The 22,556-nt window shown below is 39.3% G+C and overlaps 1 protein-coding gene and 1 long non-coding RNA gene across 2 annotated transcripts in view; one reads left to right on the plus strand and one right to left on the minus strand.

Moving 5' to 3' along the window:
* Nucleotides 1-22,556, plus strand: part of Ca10 (carbonic anhydrase 10) — a 515,736-nt gene that overhangs the window by 210,110 nt on the left and 283,070 nt on the right. Inside the window, exon 3 of the mRNA XM_006972007.4 lies at nt 8,790-8,932. Within this exon, the coding sequence (XP_006972069.1) occupies nt 8,790-8,932 (143 nt within the window). The remainder of the gene's footprint in view (nt 1-8,789; nt 8,933-22,556) is intronic.
* Nucleotides 6,887-13,606, minus strand: LOC121831422 (uncharacterized). Its single transcript, XR_006074845.2, has 4 exons — nt 13,409-13,606; nt 9,200-9,306; nt 8,368-8,426; nt 6,887-7,330 (listed from the first exon to the last, which is right to left on the minus strand). It is a non-coding gene; the product is annotated as an uncharacterized LOC121831422 (long non-coding RNA).

The following is a 22,556-nucleotide window of genomic DNA, read 5'->3' on the forward strand; positions in this document are numbered from 1 at the left end:
TAAAGAACACTTAAAACTAAGCACCAAGAAAACAAACAAACCAATTAAAATGTAACAGGGAATTCTCAAAAGATGAAATACAGATGACTGAGAAATATTTTATGTTCAACAGCCTTAGTCATCAGAGAAATTAAGGTAAAAATAGTTTGAGTCAACGAAGTCTAGCATATCAAGTTGAGGCAGGACCAAGCCCCTCTCCCCTGTATTGAGGCTGAGCAAGGTATCCCTCCATAGGTAATGGGCTTCAAAAAGCCAGTTCATGCACTAAGGATATGGGAAGTGGGTGGGAGGAAGGTGGAGGCTGGGCGTGGGCGGGGGAGGGAGCAAGGGGGAACTGTGGTTAGTATGTAAAAGGGAAAAAAGTTTTAAATAAAAAAGGAAAAAAATATATTGAGATTTTATTTTATCCCAAACAGAATAATCAAAATCAAAGAAACAAATGATCAACAGATGCTGGTGTGGATGTGGTGAAAGAGCAACATTTATTCACAGCTAGTGGAACTGCAAATTGGTCCAACTATGAAGGAAATTAGTGTTAAGGTTCTTTAAAAATAACCTGGAAATAAATCTAGCATAGGATGCAACTATACTACTCTTTGGCATATACTTAAAGAACTCTGTATCTTACTACAGTGGTATTTTCTCATCCATATTCATTGCTGCTCTATTCTTAATAGCCCAAAATGAAAATAGCTAGATGTCCCATCAACCAACGAACAAATAATGAAAATATGATACATTTGCTCTATGGAATATTATTTAGTTGTTAAGAAAAAGAAATTATTAAATAACAGCTAAGTAGATGTAGCTAGACATAGCCATTCTGAATGAGGTCAACTCAGGCATCAGAAAGTCAAATGTCATGTGTCTTCAATCATTTCTCACTTTGAATCTTCAAATGCTTTGATGCTCACTTTGAATCTTTAGACATTGCGCATTCTACGTGGAATACCCATTAGAGATCAGGAGTTTAGTAGGTGGCCATGCAGTGGAGGGGCTTTCCAGAGAGCAGAGACAGAACACAGTGGTATAAAGAGTTAAAGGAGAACAGTGGAATAGGAGTTAAATTGGGCAATGGTGGAAAGCAGGTAGAGGAGAGAATATAAGAAAGATAACTAGTACTAAAGGCTTTTTTTTAAAGATCTATGGAAATCTAATACTATACAAGCTCCTAAAATATATGCATATTAAAAAGTTTAATAGAGTTACTGTACAATGAGGGAGCAGGCTCAATACCCCAAGTAGATACTTCCCAGTAAAAAATAAAAACCCCAGGAACAGGTTACATCTTTTCAAGTTGTTGTACAGTGGGGCCAGTTAGACACCTGAGCATTATAGGCTCTTGCCATTACTCTTGGCTACCCTCCAGAAGGTAATGGTAAGACCTTATTGCTGGACATCATATATTTCAATCACAAAGCATGGAGAAAACAAGCTGGCTATATTCCATGTGCTAGAAGGTGCCATGTATACCACTAGAGGAGAAAATTCATCCTGCTTCTGTATTTTAGCTTTAGAGTGCACATACCTCCATTATAATACTATGTTTTGTTGTAACTGTTTACTAGCTTGTCTATCTTTCTGCCCTGGTGAGGGCATTTAATTTATCTTTCCATCCGTGGTTCATTAGAGATGGCCCATTAATTTCTTTAATGAATGCACAAATTAACGATTATGTGTTAAATAGGATACATGCAACTCCTCTGGGATGCCCAAGTGAGAGAATGGGGAGCTTTCATGTACCATGAATCTGGAGTCCCAATTATGGAGAAAGAAGCCAGCAGCAAAGGGGTTATTTCTGGGGCCAATTCCCTCCATGAAATAAATCTACAATCAGAAGGGGGCAAAGGCCTGAAGCAATGGGTATTTTAACCATGCTTATTAATAACAACTCAAAGTAGAGATTTATTACAGTGAAAACCACAGAGGGGGCAGTAAATCAGCACTAGTGAAAGAAAGAACAGGGGAGAGACATGAGTTCTCATTTAAAATGTATCCATGTGTTTGTAACCATGAAGTAGGGATTGCCACTGAAGTGGAAGGTTTTATTTGTGGGACTGAATTCATCATAAATATGTTTTGTACCAATAGTAGTCATTTCCCAAAATTATATTTGCTTTTCTTTGGCCAAAAAGTTGGGGGCTTAGTTTAATTACTTGAAAAAAGAAAAGAAAAGATTGTCTCAGCTAAATCTCTTCATTGCTTCAAATCCAAATTATGATTTGTAAAGCACTGTCTGAATGTGAAGGAAATGCTATTTTATTGGCACATATGTTGAAGAGAATAGTTTATAAAGCATTCAATTACTTCTGCCTTTGAGATAGAATTTAAACATACACACATGACAGGATGCAATGAACACACACACACACCAAAAAAAAAAACAAACAAACAAAAAAAACAAAACAAAAAAAAAAAAACTATGTACCCAACTGTTGCCTGGGACCCAGTTTTTTCCTTCTCAGACTACCCTAAGGATAATTACCCTTAGTCTTGGCTTTGGTCCAGCCAAAGCAGATGCATGGCTTTCACTCATACTGTGTACTCCCTTGTCTAAAACTCGGCGATTGCCTGTCACATAGGAATAAGATACAAACTCCTTAGTAGTACCTGAAGAGTCCCCAGTCACTTGTTCTTCAAACCTAACCAGCCCTATACTGTCTTTCTTTTCTTCTTATCTGGGATCCAAGTTCAAGTCACATGGTTTCCTCTGTTCCTTAAACACATCAAGCTCTCTACGACTCTTGTTCCCATCTGTCTTGGACACACTTCTCTCTGAAATTCTTCTGAAACAATCATCCAAGTTTTTTAAAGGTCTGGTAATATCATTTACAAAGAAACCATCCTTGACCATTTTGCTTATTAGCCTATGTCTCCCATTCCAGTTTTATTCCATACATTACTCGTTACCAAATTAATTATCCCTGAATTTTAATAACATAGGTAAACATATCAAAACTTATCATGTATACTCACTACTATACCAAAGGACTTCTGATGACAGAAGCCATATTTGTTTCATTCACTCCCAACAAGCCAGAAATGAAGATACTGTATGGCACATAGTAGGTCTTAAGCAAATATTTGCTCAGTGAATTCTCAGTGTCAAGTCTTATATCTGAAATGTCATAGACTTGCAGTCAGCAGTTTTGAATTCAGTTAATCTTAGATCCATAAAGTTTAACAAGTGCATAGGAATGGTACAAGTTAATTTCAAGTCTCTAACACTCTGCTCATAATAGCATCATCTCTACAAATTCTGCTGGCTCAGGACAAATCAATAGGCAGGATGGCATGGATTTGGAGTATCCTCTTTAGAATGCAAATGCCATCAAGGCAAGTTTTAAATTTCAGTATTAGAGTGAATTCTGCTTATCTTATGATCTCTGGATCTACCTTTGTTTTGATAAGATATTTGATAAGTTTGTGTGGGGGTTGTCAAGCGATATTAACAGATTAAGCTGGATTTTTATTGTTTTAGTGGTTTGAACAGATGCTGATAGGTTTTGCCTTGGTCTTGCCAAGGTTCATGATTTAAGCATTTGAAAACCAAGCAACTCCACATTTTCCATAGCTCACTGCACACGGAGCTAAGAGACCATTGGGAGTTTGTAGTTCATGGTAAGAATGACAGCATTGCCAAGGGGGAGATATTTTGGCAAGACAAATGCATAGTTGTGATGCCGCAGTTAAATTCCTCTGTTTAGACTCTGTGAAAATTAATTTGCAAAGATATTCAGGTTTGTTTTGTGTTCTAGTTTATATGTTAATTAAAAGAGTGTGTGCAAGAGATGCCAAGGATGATGGAATTCCAATGTTTTCAGACTAGTTGACTATTAATTAATTAAAGTGGTTCTCATAATTTCATTTTATTTACATTTTCCCCACAATAAATTGTATTGGTCAAACTAGAAAAAGAATGCATTAGCAAATAAGTTGTTATCTTTTTTCAAGAAGAAAGTTTAAAATTTGATTTATTGAAATAGCCATAGTGACTGAGAGTGAAAAAAACTCAACAGGATTTCAAAATTTGAAAAATAGGAGCAATACTTCCACATTCTACTACTCCACATCTGCTTCTGAAGGTGACATGGAGTGCCTGTAAGCCTGAAGTGTGCTCCTGTGGAGGTTGGCTAGAACCGTGGTCATAATTGAGGACTCTGCATAAACCCAAATCCTGAGTCCTAGCTCATAGATATGACATAGTTCTACACACCTAAAATGAGCTAGTTCATTCCCAAGCTTCAGCGAGCAAGCATTGCTTTCCCTCCCATCCTCCAAGACTCCATCCTAAAGCATTTCCCTTGCATAGCTTTTGTAGATCTCTTCCATGTCCATCTGTCACTCAAGATCCCTGGAGTGGCTTCCACACTTTAATTCTTCCTCAGCATTCACATTGCTTCTAGTAGCAAGCATTGACTTCTCCTTCAATGGGGATCAAAATCTGGTCCAGTCCATCCAGCCCAAGAGCACTTTAACTGGAGCAGCCTAAACTTTGTGTGTGTGTGTGTGTGTGTGTGTGTGTGTGTGTGTGTGTGTGTGTGTGTGAGAGAGAGAGAGAGAGAGAGAGAGAGAGAGAGAGAGAGAGAGAGAGAGAGAGAGAGAGCGCAAGCAGGGCCCCTAGAAGCCAGAAGAGGGTATCATTTGAATCCTTTCTATATAGAATTACAGACAGTTGTGAGCAACATGGGTACTGGGAACCAAACACATGTCCTCTGGAAGAGCAATGCTCTTAACCTCTCTCCAGCCTCTGGAGCAGCATTCTGCAGCAATATCTTCCATTACATCTTCCTGGGATTCTGAAGAGAGTCCCAAAAGCATGCTGCCACCCCCAACCTCAACATATTTTTCTCCTAGACCGTTCTATCTGTGTTATCTCAAAGTTGTTCAGTTGCTTTCAAATCCTGCCTTTATTTGACATAGTTGATTTTTGAAGTAGTTTCATTTAGATTTTTGCCTTTGAATTTTTTTAACTGCCAAATAGACACTGATGTTATTTTTCTTTTTTTAATTAATTTTATGTTATTATTCTTGATTTACCAAAAGAGAAATGGAAGCACAAGTCTTGCAAGGGTCAGGGCAATAATTAATCCCCTGCTTCTGACTGGATCCTTGTAGAGAGAAGTGGGTCTTCTGTGGCAACTGGAGTTTTCAGAGCTGATTCTGGTCTTTTCTCTGTGCTTTCTGGTCTCTGCCTGGCAGTGTGGCTGTGAGCAGAGTACTTTACCCTCTGATCTGTGACTTCCATGCCATGGATGCATTTAGGTAAAATGAACTCTAAGGTGGCTTCTAGTTCTGAAAAATATATATATATATCTGATTTAAAAACCTGCCATTCACTTGTGAGTAAACTCATTACACTTTGAGGTGCTGAGCCGATGAGGGACACAGTGAGCAAAGGAAAGTGTTTCTTAGTTACTCTCTGATTCCTAAGCAGGTGGTTAGAATGAGAGGCAGGGGCTTTGATGGTGAAGAGGGGATATAAAGCCCTGAAACTGTCATAAAGAACTCCATACCCAGTAAAAGCAAAGGCAGATGTTCACATAAAGTTTTTGCTGTTTGTGTTTTTGTGGGGGGACTTTTTGGGTATGAAGTTTATTAGCAAGGCATGGCAGCATCTGCTCACTGATGGTGTCATACAAAGGCAGCCTTACAGACAGTTTATGGGGTTAGAATTATTTTTGTTAATGATTTTCATGGGAGTAGATGAAATGCAATGTGCACCAGCTGTAACTGTGTTTTATCATGCAGCTGCCTTATTGAGAATACACACACACACACACACACACACACACACATCCCATAGATGCATGTCTTGCTTATCAAAGAGTATATAAGCTGTAGTAACTGCAGAAAACAGGAAGGTAAAAAAGAGAATGTGGTGGGGAACTCTACAGAAGGGAATAGCAGGATACAGATGATATGAAGGAGGAAATAGAAAAGGATGCCTTTAATTTAGAAGGGAGAAGGATAAATAACACTAAGAATGTCTGAAAAAGCCATAGGGAGTCATATTGTTTTATGTTTATTTAAAATGGCATGTAATATACACACATATATGCATTCTCTCTCTCTCTCTCTCTCTCTCTCTCTCTCTCTCTCTCTCTCTCTCTCTCGTGTGTGTGTGTGTGTGTGTGTGTGTGTGTGTGTGTGTGTGTGTGTGTATGAAGTTGTGCTAATAATTGAGGAGATAATGCCTAGAAGCGGTAGACTCTCTTGCAGAAATCCACTGCCAGCCATGAGAAATTTCCTTTGAAATTGTTGGTCAGGGAATTCCAAGAGCCTCCCAAAACAATATAAGTTATTGCTGCTGCCCCTAGCTGCCTCTCAGAAGTTGAAGGTAAGTCCATGTTTCAGAAGACACCGTGGACACAGACCCAGAGGATCTGAGCTGGAAGTGACATAGAAACCTCTTCCCTGAGGACTCTCTCTCGTAGTGTGAAAAGGTGCTATACAAGCAGTCAAAGGAGAGAAGCAATCAATAGCTCCTACCCAAATGTGACCCCTATGAACTACAGCCATGACCAGCAGGCAAGACATTCCTAAAAGAGCAACAGTGACACTCATATCTTTGCAGTAACCAACAGCTGTCTAATTGACTATAAGGCCCGTCCCACAGGAGCAGAATCATGCCCAGTAATGGAAACCTAGCTGACTATCCAGGGTGAGTGAGATCCTATCACAGATCCCAGAGAACCATCTACTACTGCCATTTTTACTTAACCAAGGCCATCCATAACTTCATTCTAAATACTTATCCTTACACCCACAGAGAAATAGTTTCCATACCTCATCAACGAAGCTTCCCTTTGCAGCAGATGTAAACCATTACAAAAAGCCACAGCTGCCACAGTGGATCAGAGTGTATAAAAAACTGATGGTGAGGTGCTCAGCCCCAGACGACAAAACCCCTACACCTATGGTTCAGGGAACATTGTGGATGAAAAGTACATTTTGAATGCAAAAACTTCATCACATATTATAGTTTTGCTAGGATGTGGTATCTTGTAAACATGTGGAGCAATTTTCAGTGATAACACAGTTTACACATTATCTGGAGGAGGTGGGAATGGGGGATGGGCTGGGGGGAAGGGGAGGGGGGCAGGAAGGGAGAGAACAAGGGAATCTGTGGCTATTATGTAGAACTGAATAGTATTGTAAAATTAAAAAAAAAAAAGAAATGGGGCATCGAGGAAGCACAAGTCCATGAGTAAGTCTCTTTGTTTCTACTCTTGCTCTTCTTCCTTCTCTTTCTTCTCTTTCTCCCTCTGGCCATTGCTGCCATATTGACAGTTGCTCATGTTGAGGAAGTCAATTCAAACTCCTTAACCTAAAGGGAACAGAGTCATCAGAGGCTCATTGGAATGGATTAAGCCAAATTAGATATGAATCCCACTGCATGCTGGTGTTAAAGTATTTGTCTGAGTACCTGCTACTGCCCAGTGTTGGCTTGAATTAGTAAGGTTACCGAATTTGGGGTTTGCATTGGAATAAAGATCCCATCAATCACAGTTCTTCAGAATTATACAACTGTTTGGCAAGTGTTTCCTAGACTCCTTTCTGACTTTGGTTTTTAGCCATTATGATATGAGCAGGCAAGATGGCTGCTGTAAGTTAACATCTGCATTCCACTTGAGTTTCTGAGATGGCAGTTGCATGTAAGAGGATTATGACATGATTGCAATGTCCATCAATAACCACTATCTGGTTCAACTCCTCCAAGGCTGAGCTGAATGCCCTTCACCAATAGTATCACAGCACCTTCCAATTAGTCTAAACTTTTGGTTCTCATTATTCTTACCCTTTTATTCTTTCTTTGAGATTCAACCTAACCCAGGGTAGAACACCAAGGTGGGAGCTCACTACATATAGTTGTTGTGGGTTGATCAGTGGATGAATGACCAAACACTCACATTGAAAAATGGGGGATACATGGCTTCTGCATTTCAATGGAAATACTGATGAGATAGTAAATGCTAAAGGTATAGTTTCTTCATGAACATAAACTGTGACTGTTAACTCTTCCTATTACTCTACTAATTGTTAAATACAAGAAAACAAGACTGAAAATTCTGTAATATATATATACTAATAGGTGTATTACTGGAACACTGAAAGTGAGCTGACAGTTTTCCTTTGGATATCTGCACTCAGCACTCCTTTTTTTCTTCCTGTCTCTCAAATGATCGCATTCTTCAGTTGCTGGAACATTAGGTTAATGACACAAGTTGAACCAAACAAAGATATCGTCAAGTTGCTAAGCTCCTGTCTAGTTTTGATTGGGAGGGTCATAAAAATAAACCATTCCCTCAGTTTGGTCTTGACAACTCACCGAAAAACACCTTGTATATGTCAAATGACACTTACCTTGAAAAGCTTCAGATACCTTCAAGATTGGACACCACTGATTCTCACATCATTTCCACCTAGGAGAGGAACAGAGCATCCACTCTGGAGTTGTTAAATACTTGCTGTACTTTGAACATGTTGCAAAGAGGATATGACTTAAAAGACAATGTTAGTACCAAAGCACAGATGCAATAAAGAGGCTGCAGGATGTGCATGAAGTAAGAAAATTTGACCTTCAGAGATTGTGAAGACAATATTGAAGAAATTGACCAAGATTGAGGCCTGGGAAAATGCCATGACAACACCTTGAGATCTCCTTGAGTCAGGATATTACTTGACATTCTTTGTTTACCACCTTGTAACTTATGTTTCTTTTTAATATATTCTTTTTTTCCTCTTTTCCACCCAGCCTAATCCTACAATTTCATTTTTACTCCTAGTTCCTTCTTTCTGGGGATTGGTGAACTCAGCTTGGAATCTTTGCTCTGTGGGAAAACGGCAGTCACCAGTCAACATAGAGACCAGTCACATGATCTTCGATCCCTTTCTGACACCTCTGCGCATCAACACTGGAGGCAGAAAGGTAAGCCACTATGTTGCTTTCATGATGATGGGTGATGCTCATTGTTAAAGCTAGTCTTCTGAATCTTGGTCTCTGTGATGAGTGACACCTAGCAATAATCACAGACCTCAAGAGCATTCCTAACAACTATATAACTGTGTCCAAATAGTGCTTTCCCTCCTTCATAAAATCCATGTGTCTCACAACTGCAGGACCCCAGGAAGTTGCTTAAAGTCCTGACCCTTGGTACCCCATGAAGGTCAGCACACAGTTGACTCCCCTGCCTACCATGTTGGAAAATCCTTCCTCTGAGACTTCTTCTCTTGATCTTCATTTAACTGCACTGAAGTAGAAGGAATTTATTTTAACAAGAGTAAAATCAGACGTTTCTCATCCTGGGAGGGAAAACAAACAGCAATCACCTGAGATGATTTATAAGAAAATCAATAATTAATCTTCCTAGGGGCATCTTGCTGGCTAAGAATCCTCCCTTCTGCCCGGAAATGCTGAGCTGAGCTTTGTGATTCTTACACTAGACTCAGTCTTGCCCTCTCCTCCTGCCAGGAGCACATCCTTAATTTGTGAAGGGCATAATGCCTTTGGGGGCTGCTCACTGCTTGAATCCAGTATTTCTCTTGCTGACTTCTTTCTATTTCACTGCCTTTTACTGTTGGCTAGGATGTTAGAATTGGAAGGAAATGCACATGCATAGAGGATTGTGTTTGAAGGTGATTTTGTTGTTGTGAATTCAAGAGAAATGAAAAGCCACTTGTGTGCAAAAAAGCTAGGGCTGAAATTACAGATATTTGTTATTCCTGGCAGATCCTTCTCCAGAGCTGGACTGTCCACTCTTCTCCCTCTGCAGTCTGTTACTCATTCTCTCTCTCTCTCTCTCTCTCTCTCTCTCTCTCTCTCTCTCTCTCTCTCTCTCTCTCTCATGATGACTCACCAAAAACTTATTAGCAGCTTTAACTCAGGTCACAAGCCAGGTTTTAAGAAGCGTTGAAGGGGGACTGGAGTGATACCTTTAGTTGGGGAAGTGCTTACAGTACCTACAACTCCAATGCATGGGAGGTGAGGCCAGGCAAATCACAGGCTGGTTAACCAGCCGGTTTAACCAAAATGGCCAGCTACAGGTTCAGTGAGAGACCTTGTCTCAAAAAATAGAGTGCAATGTGAAAGTTCTGACCTCCACATTCACATAGTCAGGTAAGCACATTTGTACAAATAGATGCACACATGTATGTGTGCGCACGCGCACACACACACACACGTCACACATATACACATAAATATGCATAATGTTTCCAAGTAGAAAAAAAATAAAGTCATTGCATGTGAGATTGAGACTATTTAGCTGTGCAGTATTTGGCTGCTCTTTTTAAAATTATTTGGAAATCATGGGGTTTTTTTGTAGAAAGTTCATATATCTTATAGAAAAGCAAAACCATTCTAATTATTCCACTGGCAATTTCATTTTTATGAATTCTAAAATAAACTTGATATAGCTCACATATACACATAACTTGCTGTACATAAACTACTCATCTAAAGTCAAAAACATGTCACTTTCCTGGTCAGCATTTATAAGTGAAAGTTTCAGTTTAAGTAAACATTGAATTATCTTTTCTTTGTTGGAGAGGATGACAGGGGGCATACTTGCATCCCAGGCAAACAGTAACATAAACAAAAACACATAAGACTGAATGAGGTTTGATGCCTGGGTTTCATAATAAACCACCTGGAAGGAAGCCAGCAAAGCTGGAGCCCAAACGAAAGCCAGGTGCTTGTGGGCGGGGCAGAAGATGGTGATGGGAGCAGACACCAACTCCTAAGGCTGCTGAAGGAAGTGGACATTTTCCTAAGTGTTGTGGAATGCTCAGGGTTTTCATCGTATAGCTCTTTCTCCTCCTGGGTTACGTTCATTCAGATATTTGATCAGTTTATTTATAGCAAGTAAGACTGTTTTCCTGATTTCTTTCTCAGCATGTTCATTATTGGCCTACAAAAAAGCTTCTGATTTTTGTGTCCTGACTTTGCTGAAAGTGTTCATTAGACCTAAGAATTTTCTGGTGGAGCCTTTTAAGGAGAAGACCATATCATATGCAAATAACGATACTTTGACTTTTTATGTCCTGTGTATTTCCGTCTCTTGCCTTGTTGCTCTACCAGAGACTCCAACCACAAAATTGAAGTAGACACCTTTGGCTCATCCTTGATATGAAGCAAAATGTGCAGAGTCTAATGTTGGCTATGCCTTTGTTGTACAATAATGTATAGGAAGGGAATATGGGGGGGGGTATCGGGGAAGAAAAGAAAAACACTGTGTATTTTCTCTCCTGTTATTATTGTCTATAGAATCTAGAAGTTGTACACGTGTATGGGGAGATATTTGGGAAAGGAAGGGGTCAGTGGGGTGGATGAGAGGAGTAAAGAGAGGTTAATAAAAAGATAAGCATGATCAAGTAACAATGATTTGCATACATGAACATGTCATAATGAAACCCATTGTTTTGTATGCTAATTAAAATACTATTTTTAAAGGTAGGACATGTTGCAGAACATACTCAAGGGGTCTTTAGGTAAAGTATGCATTGGGAGCAGAATGGGAAAAATGGCAAACTGATACAGAATCAACTCATATTCCATCTTTTGTTGAGTCATCTTAGAAGAAAGTGTTGATATAAAGAAAAAAAAGGCCATTTCCTTCAAATGTATTGGGAAAGAAGAAATCTGTTTCTCGTATACTAGAATATTACTGTGGATTTGGGCCTTTTGTTTGTTTGTTTGTTTGTTTTTTCAGGAAGCAGTTTTTTCTTTTTTTTTTTTCATTCAGTACATTGTACCTGTTCCAAATCAATTTGCAAAGGCATCAGAGTTTGTGATTTTGGAAACATTTGCTGTGACAATGAAAATATTTATATCTGGCATGATTTGTGTTGTCAGGGGTTTGACGAGCTAAGAACTGGCTGGTGGTGCCCTTTACATTTATATAAGGCAGAAAATAAAATATGGACAGTGGCAGGAGATGAAATGCCTGAACTTGACAGACAATAGCTAAATCATGTTTCAAGCTTTAGAAAGGTGGTGTTTAATGACTTGTTTTGGAAGGAAGGATTCAGAACACTGCTCTGATTTTAGATTTCTGCCTTAAAGAAATGTTCAGCTCAAAGGGCTTGAAAATCACCCTGTTAGATGGGATGTTTTGTAGAATTGGGGGAAGGTGCCACATTTTCAAACCTGAGATCAGTTAGATGTCAGTAGGTTAAATACACCCCAGTAAGTGTGTTTCATGTCACATTTTTATCTGTGAACATTATTCCCTCGGGCATTTAAATGTGTCTTTTTGCACAAAACCATGAAGCAGCTCTGCCAAGGCCCTGACTTGTCTTTTTGTGTTTGTTTTAACATATCTGACCTGTCACAGAGCTTGGATGATGGGATAAGGGATTTTATTAGTATAGGCAAGAGCTGAAACCATCTCCAAGATAAGAACAACCAGGAATAATAATGATCAGATGAGAATCAAAATGTTCTGTAACTTGAATATAATAGAGAAATTTTACTTATGTGTGTTAATACATGTGTGTACATGTTCATGTATATGCATACACGTGTGTGTACAGGTCTGCAGTGTACATATGCTTGTTCAGGCCAGAGGACAATCTTCGGTGCTATTTTATAAGACAGACTCCCTCACTGGTCTGGAGCTGGCCAAGTAGGCTGGCCGGCCAACAGGCCTCATAGATCCACCTGTGTCTGTCTATCTCCCTAGTACTGGATTACAAGCATGCATCAGTCCACTTGGTTTTTTTTTTTGTTTGTTTGTTTGTTTGTTTGTTTGTTTGTTTTTTGTGTAGTCTGGAGACAGAATTTAGGTTCCTTTTGTTTATTCAGTAAGCATTCGACTTCCTGAGCTACCACTCCAGTTACTGAGAATACTTTCTATTAAGTAGAAATTTCCTTTACCTTTTGAGTTGCTTATTCTGTGGTACTTTTTAAGCAATGGTTTTCTTTTCTTAGAAGGTAGTACTTTTCAACCTGCCTCTTTATTTCTGATATGTAAGTTTGTTTTTGTTTTTTTAAGATGAAAGCAAAGTAATTCCTGATTGTCTATGGGTATAAGAAATATCAGGTTCCAGCAGCTAGTTCAAAACCCAGGGTCACACAAATGGCTCTGGTTAAACTCAGGGGATCACAAGCCAGATATAAAGACATGAGTATGAGACGGGGCCTGTAAGGAGGGAGGGACACTGATGAGAGTGACAGTGACCAGAATACATAATGAGCATGTGTATGAAATTGTCCAAGAAGAAAATTAATAAATTATTTTAACAAGGTCCCCTTAAACTAGTTTTGAACTAATAAATCCATTCTATATAAAGTTACCAATCAACTCCTGATTTTCAAAAGAGGCTGACGGATTTTTCAAGTCATCAAATCCACTTTGTATAAATACAGCATTTAATTTTGCATCATTGTAACCACTGTACTTACACGATTTAAAGGAGGAAAGATTCATTTTGGCTCAAGGTTGTGGAGAGTTTTCAGCCCACCTTGTGAGAGTCTTCTGCTTGCTTCTGATCTTCTGTGAGACTCTCAGCTTTTATTGCTTACTCTGGCAGGAAGGGGTCTAGTGAATCTGGTCAGTTTCAGGTACTTCCTGAAGCTCTTTTGAATTGTTTACCTACCTGCTTAAGGAGCATTCCACTGGGATGGAATGTTTCAATCTCCAAGGAAACTGTTACACAACAATAGCACACACACACACACACACACACACACACACACACCACACACACACACACACACACACACACACACACACACACACCAAGCGAACAACAAACACTTAAGTAAGATATTTGCAGCAGCTGCAACTCAGCAGCATGTCTCCTTTCTAAAGACATTTCCTGTGTATCTCTTGTACCAAGTGAGGGGATGAGGCTATAGTACTTATATTTTCCTCTGAGTGTATGTGACTGGAATCAGCGCTTTGGCAACAATTTACCCTTCACTTGACATGACTCGGGACTTCATATCCTGCCTTTTTAATATCCACTCCCTGCGACTTCAGTGCCACCTCCCCCATGAAACTCCCTTGATCTTTGACAATGATGAAATCCTTCTTCATTTGGCTTAAGTTCTTCACTGATGTTTCCTTTAGGGTGTGCTTTATCATCTAGAGTACATCCGTCCCTGGATTAGGAGCTTCTTGGGATAAATAGGCTTTCATATTTTCATTTTAGATCCCTGAGACTGATCGCTGTATTATTGTTGATTACCATTGAAAAGGTTGATGTGGAATTATTCAAGTGTTGTTCTGATTCAAAGTGGAAAAAAATGTGGGCAGCATCCATGATGAATGGGAACAATGTCATCAGCAGAATCTGTCACTAAAACTAAACTTCATGTATTGTCATTGTTAGGAGGTGCTGAGTAAGTTGAAAACATGTGGAATGTGAATTGCATTTCTAGGTGAAATCTTCATCACTCCCCAATTTTTAAATTTCCCCATGAAGTTCATAGCCCAATTGAGCTGACCATAAATAATTATTGCTATCAATGGTGTACATCACTGTATCCTGAAACCTTTATTGTGTAAGGCATTTCCAGTCCTCCAAGAATTGTTTATGTATATTTGGAGAGAAAATATAGATACACAGGAGCTATGTGGGAGTAATTTATTTTTAAAACTATTTGAGATAATAGTGAAACAGATACTAAAGGAACTATGAAATTATTATTATATATAAATTATATGTATATGGTTTTATGTATATTTATGATGTAGAATAGCTCTTTAGCACCAGCCCTGTTGAATAAGTACATTCACTTCTTACTCATTTGTATTTTGTGGTTTTGACATACTGATAATGTCTTTTCTCTGAAGAAAGCAATAAGATGTCTACTTACTGAAATCTAACTTTAAGCAACAAGAAAAAGGTGAGTGATATGAAGTAGACGGTGTGGGAATATGATCCTAGAAGGTATGGTAGTCCGTGTATCAGAAAATGCTATGCTTTCAGTCAGATGTGGATATGAAAACTTCAAAGGGCAGAATTTTAACCATCATACTTAAAATGGAGACATGCTCTCATTGCTTCGTGGAAGATGACACTAGGGGATTGGGCAGCACTTAAAAAGAAATTATAGTAATGCAGTTGCAAACGGTGGTAGCACATAAAGGAACTGCTGGGAGTGGAAGATGTGAAATAGACTGCATGGGGAGTTTTGACAGAAATAACGCTTCTGAATGACACGTAAGAGATGGGAGAGGGGGACTTAGAGTCAAGGAGGAGAATGAAGGGAGAAATGATTCATAAAATCAACCTTGTAGTGAATAATGTCTAGAACGAATGGAGGCTTCTAGAAAATGAGGAAGACTTCTAAAGCTGCAGTTAGAGGAATTAGAAGCAGTGACACCTCATAGGTCCCCATCGAGGGTGGGGTAGGGGGAGAATAGATGTCCATAGAAAAATTATAAGACCTGGGTTTGAATTTCATATTGCCGCCTATTGGCCACATATGAGAACTCTTCCTTCTCTTGGCTTCACATATCATACCAACACCCACCCTTTACAAGAAAAAATACATTACACAGGCTAGAATGTAAGCTATCAGATGTAAGTAACTGAAAGCACCCTATACAACTGTTATATGGTAACAGAGGTGCTATCATTGGTGTTAGTGAAAAACACAACTTAGCTCACATCTGAATTTCTGTCAAAGACACTAATGCTCATGTTAGAATTGGTAACAGATGTGCCAAGCTCTTAGGATAACAAATGAAGAATTCAGAGACACCTCACTAGTGTCTCCCAACCCTAGGCGATGAAACTCCATGAGCATGAAGGGTGAAGTTTCCCCCTCGTTATATATTTCTAACAACAGGAAGAAGAGCTGTGTGAAAATTCAATGGCCTTCTGTTACACTGAGACCACAGAAAATAAGAGTTCTGACAAGCACAAAGGGCCACTTGAGATTGTAGAATACATTGGATTCAGATGAGTACTTTGAGTTCATCCTTCCCACCTGGAATTCTGTTGGCTCTATAGTGGTTAGACAGGGAACATGAAATAAAGGCTAACCCCAGAATAAGGATATAATGAGGATTTTACCCCTTCCTTAAGGAAAATTCTTAGCACTAGTTTGGGTTTGGAGGAAATTTGCATTGCTTTCTTTCAATTTCTATAAAATTACTTCTCAGAGTTTTCAATGCAGAACCTTCTCCTTGAGCATAATTTCCTTTGGGTTGGCTAGAATGGACAATTCAGGGCAAAAGGCATGTTGCCCAAGAAAAGATTTAGATTAAAGATAAATAAATGAGGCCAAGGAAATTGTGTTTGTTTTTGGAGCAGTGCTTTCAGAATTGAAATTTCCGTGTAACAATGCAGTAATGGAAGATGTGCTGAACAGGGAAACCTCAGCTGCTGCATTTTGAGCCAAAATATAGACTCTGTTCAGAGTTGCTCTGTGATGGGTACCATTGCCATCCCTAGTTCTGGGCTGATGATTGCTGCTCACTGTCTTGGCAGCTCTTTGTGGTGTTTACCTCTTAATATCATCCAGGAAATCAATGCAGTCATTAGACAAGTCTCCCAAGGAAACACCTGGCTGTTGGCTTCATGGTTTATAAATGTATCTAATTCTCATCCTATCCCTCTGGTGAGCAATCAGTCTTTCTTGCTTCTCCTCTCTGTTTCTTCTTCCTTTATTCCCTCTATACATCTCATATTTCCCCCTGTTATTATTCTATTTCTCATACTTGTTCACATCCATTTTTCTGATCTCTGATATCCTCTTGCTCTCTCTTTATCTTTCTCCCACTCTCTTAATCTTCTTCCTCCTCTTCTGTTCATAAATACACATGACCAAGGAAAAAATACCTTCTCCTTTGTGTAGCATAAAGGAATGAGTTCTTTTATTTCACAGAACATTGTAACTAAACATATAAAGATCAATAATTACATTATTTGGGAGACAATATTGAGTGGGGGAAATTCAAGTTATCCAGAAACTAAGCATAATTTCTTTAAGGTGATATGGGAAATATTATGTCACAATATTTACTCTGTAGGCAGAGGAATTTTTGGAATGAATAGAATGTATATCATGATTTGCATAACCATCACAACACACCACTTTAGGTTTCTGCATATACGATCCCACAAGTGAAACTTTGTAAATTAAATAACCTTTAAAAACAGGCAACAAGTGGTGATGCACGCCTTTAATTCCAGCACTCGGGAGGCAGAGGCAGGTGGATCTCTGTGAGTTCGAGGCCAGCCTGGGCTACCAAGTGAGTTCCAGGAGAGGTGCAAAAGCTACACAGAGAAACCCTCTCGAAAAAACCAAAAAAAAAAAAAAAAGGCAACAAATCAGGTTGGAAAGATGCTTCAGTGGTTAATAGTACAAGATGCTCTTATAGGGGGACCAGGTTCTATTCCCTGAACATAGCTGCTCATAACTTTATGTAACTCGCATTCCAGGGGTTCCAAAGCCTTCTGGCCTCCTCAGGGACCAGGCATACACATGATTCACAGACATACATTCGATTTATGCACCCATTAATAACAAAAATAAATCTTTAAAAAGAAATAGGCAACAAATTGTGTTATTCAGCCACTCTACTTGCACCTCAGTCTCTTATCATTCTTCTACATTAGCCAAGGGAAAAAGAGGAGAGAAGTGTGTCCATAACCCATTTTAACAAACCCCTTGTCTTATTTTTTGAGGTTATAATTACATCATTTCCCCTTTCTCTTTCCCTTTCCCTTCCCTTCCCCAAACCCTCCCATTTGCCCCTAGTTGCTCTCTTTCAAATCCATGGCCTCATTTTTCATTACTTACTGTTACATAGATATGTGTCATATATAACATATATTCACGTGTATAAACATATATTTATAAATACATAACTACAACCTTCTCAGTCTGTGTAATGTTACTTGTATGTGTGTTTTCAGGGTTGACCATTTGGCATTGAATGTGAGTGTGAGTCCCTAACCCTGCATACAGCACATATTAGTCTTTCTTCCAGTTATCATCACTCAGAAGCCAAGGACAAGTTCTATAACAATCAACACAGAAAAAATTATCTAGAACCAGCTATGGGGTTACATCTCTACAGGTATCTCCCAGAATTTTGGAGGCAGAGGCAGGAGACACTACTTTAAGGCCAACCTGGGATACACAGTGAGTTCTAAACCAACATGAACTCATTGTAGCAAGAACCTGTTTCAAAGAGAGGGAGAGGGAGGGAGGGATGAAGGGAGGGAAAGAAAAAAATTAGTGGATTATCTGAACAATAGCAGAGATAATCACTACTCAAGAGAGGGGTTTGATTTGATTTTGTTTAGCTTTTGATATTTAAAAAAAACTGATATCTGTTCTGCATTTATTCCCAGAAATTTTTGAAACATGCCAGTCTCTTCCTAGAAAGCCTGACTGTTTGGATGGATAAACCAGAAAAACTGCCCCACATGAGCTGGGAACCAAATATTTAGTGTCTGAAAAATAGACATCATCCTCATAAACAAAGTTCTCCCTCCCTCTGGAGCAAAGCAGAGAGATAATGATTTTGAAGGGCTCAGGAAAACGTTCATTTTCTTCTAAATTCTGTTTCAAAAACAAAAAAGCTAGCTTAACACTGAAAAATCCAAGATTGAAAAACACTATTTTGAGTCTAGATAGTATAAATAATTGAGCATCTGAGAGATCATCAGACTTAATTTTTCCTATGAAAGTTGAATGTAATGTAGATAAAATTTTACTAATGCTACATAAAATATTAAGAATAACCAAAATAACCAACCTACCTCTTTACAGTAGATTTTTAACACCATCCTTACTGTGTAGAATGCTGGAAACAAGGCCCAGACTGCAAATGATGTCAGGATTAGAGCCATTCATCACATCAGATGTTAACTCACTGTCTAGTCTGTAGGTCCACAGCTTCATATGTCAGCAACATCTACTTAATGTTTCACATCATTTGCTGTTTGACTCAGATCTTTCTTATATGTAACAGTTAGTATGATATTAGTCATTTCTGGCCCCTAACCTTGAAGCACACATGCTCTAAGTCATACACAAAACAAGTACATGTAATGTCATCTGATGTGGGTACATGATTTCATTTTTTGCCTGTAGGTGAACACATTTTACTGAGTTATACCTGATAGATACCTATAAAGCCAGCAGTATCTCTCCTATCCCAAAATAGTTTTTACCATGTTAATGTGGGAAAAATTCCCATGGTATCTAAGGATCAGAGTTTCCTTACTTTCTACTTTTCCCTGTAATATTTAGAAAATTAAATTTTAATTATTTTAAAAACTATGATATATGTATGGGGGGTTGGCTGATTGTGTGTCTGTGTACCAAGTGCATGCATGGTGCCTGTGGAGGCCAGAAGGGGGCATCAGAACCTCTGCAAATGGAGTGACAAAGGTTTTGAGCCACCATGTGGGTGCTGGGAATTGAACTTGGGTTCTCTAGAAGAGCAACCAACTCTCTTAACCACTGAGCCATCTCTCAGCCTCAGCAAATAATTATTTTTAACTGAAGTGAAGTAACTCTTCCTTTACTTATTAGCCAACTAGCTATTTTCATTGTTTTTCAAGACAAGCAAGACACGCAACTCGGGCTATCTTGAGGGAAAGGAGTAAGCGTTATTTAAAGTGTGTTCCTATTTATTACTTGGCTGTCAGATAAGATCAAATATAAAAAAAACCAACTCAGTGTCTGTTGATAATTATTCTGAAATTATTATTCTGAAATTATTCATTCACAGTGTGTAAAATAGGATACAGTAGGATTTGGCAGAATTATCCATTCAAAATCAGTGCTATCTCCCTCATCCACAGTCTGATGCTCTCTAAAACCAGATTTACAACGATGCTTTAAAGAAGTCCTCAGGAGAAAACTGTGTGGAAACATGGGAAGTGAGTCAGGGAGAAAGTTAACGAAGATGTGAGTTCAAGGAGATTCTAGTCAGAGCATCAGCTCACAGCCACCTCTTGTGTGTAGTATCAGTGAACCATGACCCCCCAGGCCTAGGAACTAGAAAAACAGCCTCTACTGTATTCTACAAGGGTGCAACACCCATAGTATTTACAAGCAGGTGATATTTACATATGGGGGGAACCAATGGAGTCAGCTTATATGATTTTACAGTTAACTTTTCCTTCTTCCCCCATTTTATTTTCTTTACACTTTTTTTTTGCTTCTTAATTTTTTAACCTTTTGGCAATTTTTTTATTTTATAATTTAATTTAATTTTACATATCAGCCACAGATTCCCCTGTCCTCCCTCTTCCCGCCCCCCTCAGTCCTCCCCCCAGCCCACCCCCATTCACATCTTCTCCAGGGCAAGGACTCCCATAGGGATTCAGCTCAGCCTGGTAGATTCAGTCCACACAGGTCCAGTCCCCTCCTCCCTTCACTCAGGCTGATCAAAGTGTCCCTGCATAGGCCCCAGACTCCAAAGAGCCAGCACATGCACTAAGGACAGGTCCCAGTCCCACTGCCTGGGGGCCTCCCAAACAGTTCAAGCTAATCAACTGTCTCACTTTTCCAGAGGGCCTGATCCAGTTGGGGGCTCCTCAGCTATTGGTTCATAGTTATGTGTTTCCACTAGTTTGACTATTTGTCCCTGTGCTTTTTCCAACCTTGGTCTCAACAATTCTCTTTCATACAATCCCTCCTCTTTCTCTCCAACTGGACTCCCGGAGCTCCACCTGGGACGTGGCCTTGGATTTCTGCATCCGGTTCCTTCAGTCATTGGATGAGAGTTCTAGCACAACAGTTAGGGTGTTTGGCCATCCAATCACCAGAGTAGGTCAGTTCGGGCTTTCTCTCAACCATTGCCAGTAGTCTATTGTGGAGGTATCTTTGTGGATTTCTGGGGACCTCTCTAGGACTTTGCTTCTTCCTATTCCCATGGGGTCTTCATTTATCATGGTCTCTTTTTCCTTGTTAACCCTCTCTGTTCTTTATCTCCTGCTCCCCTAAGCTCTCTTTCCCTCAACCCTTGCCCTTCATTACCCCCCACCTCATGTCCAGTTTGCTCATGTAGATCTCATCCATTTCTCTGTCATTGGGCAATCCCTGTGTCTTTCTTAGGGTCCTTTTTACTAGGTAGCCTCCCTGGAGTTGTGAGTAGCAGTCTAGTCATCCTTTGTTTTACATCTGGTATCCACCTATGAGTGAGTACATACCATGTTTGTCTTTCTGAGTCTGGGTTACCTCACTCAGGATGATTTTTTCTAGATCCATCCATTTGCCTGCAAACCTCATGGTGTCATTGTTTTTCTTTGCTGAGTAGTATTCCATTGTGTATATGTACCACATTTTATTTATCCATTCTTCAGTTGAAGGGCATCTAGGTTGTTTCCAGGTTCTGGCTATTACAAATAATGCTGCTATGAACATAGTTGAGCATGTGCCCTTATGATATGATTGAGCATTCCTTGGGAATATGCCCAAGAGTGGTATAGCTAGGTCTTGGGGGAGATTGATTCCCAATTTTCTAAGAAAGCACCATATTGATTTCCAAAGTGGCTGTACAAGCTTGCATTCCCACCAACAGTGGAGGAGAGTTCCTCTTGCTCCACATCCTCTCCAACATAAGCTGTCTTTAGTGTTTTTGATCTTAGCCATTCTGACAGGTGTAAGGTGGTATCTCAGAGTCATTTTAATTTGCATTTCCCTGATGATTAGGGACGCTAAGCAATTCCTTAAATGTCTTTCAGCTATTTGAGTTTCCTCTGTTGAGAATTCTCTGTTTAGCTCTATAGCCCATTTCTTAATTGGGCTGTTGGTTGTTTTGATGTCTAATTTCTTGAGTTCTTTATATATTCTGGATATCAGTCCTCTGTCAGATGTGGGGTTGGTGAAGATCTTTTCCCATTCTGTAGGCTGTCGCTTTGTCTTGTTGACTGTGTCCTTTGTTCTACAAAAGCTTCTCAGTTTAAACAGGTCCCATTGATTAATTGTTTCTCTCAGTGTCTGTGCTACTGGTGTTATATTTAGGAAGTGATCTCCGATGCCAATGCATTCAAGACTACTTCCTACTTTCTCTTCTATCAGGTTCAGAGTAACTGGATTTATGTTGAGGTCTTTGATCCACTTGGACTTAAGTTTTGTGCATGGTGACAGATATGAATCTATTTGCAGCCTTCTACATGTTGACATCCAGTTATGCCAGCACCATTTATTGAAGATGCTTTCTTTTTTTCCAGTGTACAGTTTTGGCTTCTTTGTCAAAAATTTTATGTTCATAGGTGTGCAGATTAATGTCAGGGTCTTCAGTTTGGTTCCATTTGTCCACATGTCGAGAAAGTAGGAAATAGGAAGTAGTCTTGACGTCCCGCTTAAGGCTGAGCACTTGTTCTCAGCACTTTGACCAGCTATAAGAATGTATTAAATACTGTCCTATGCAAATAGCAGCTTCTCTGACCCAGGCTGACAGCAGCACTGGTCTATGATCTCCAACCCAGGCTAACAGCATCCCTGGTCTATGGTTATAAGCATAAATTTTATAACGTAGCTTGGCTACATATCCAGTTAGCAGAACATGAGTAATACATTCTTCCCTAGAGCCTGTGTCTCCAGCAGAGGCTTTTGAGCAGATTTACAG

Source organism: Peromyscus maniculatus, chromosome 8 (assembly GCF_049852395.1).
Source record: "Peromyscus maniculatus bairdii isolate BWxNUB_F1_BW_parent chromosome 8, HU_Pman_BW_mat_3.1, whole genome shotgun sequence".
Lineage (NCBI taxonomy): Eukaryota > Metazoa > Chordata > Mammalia > Rodentia > Cricetidae > Peromyscus > Peromyscus maniculatus.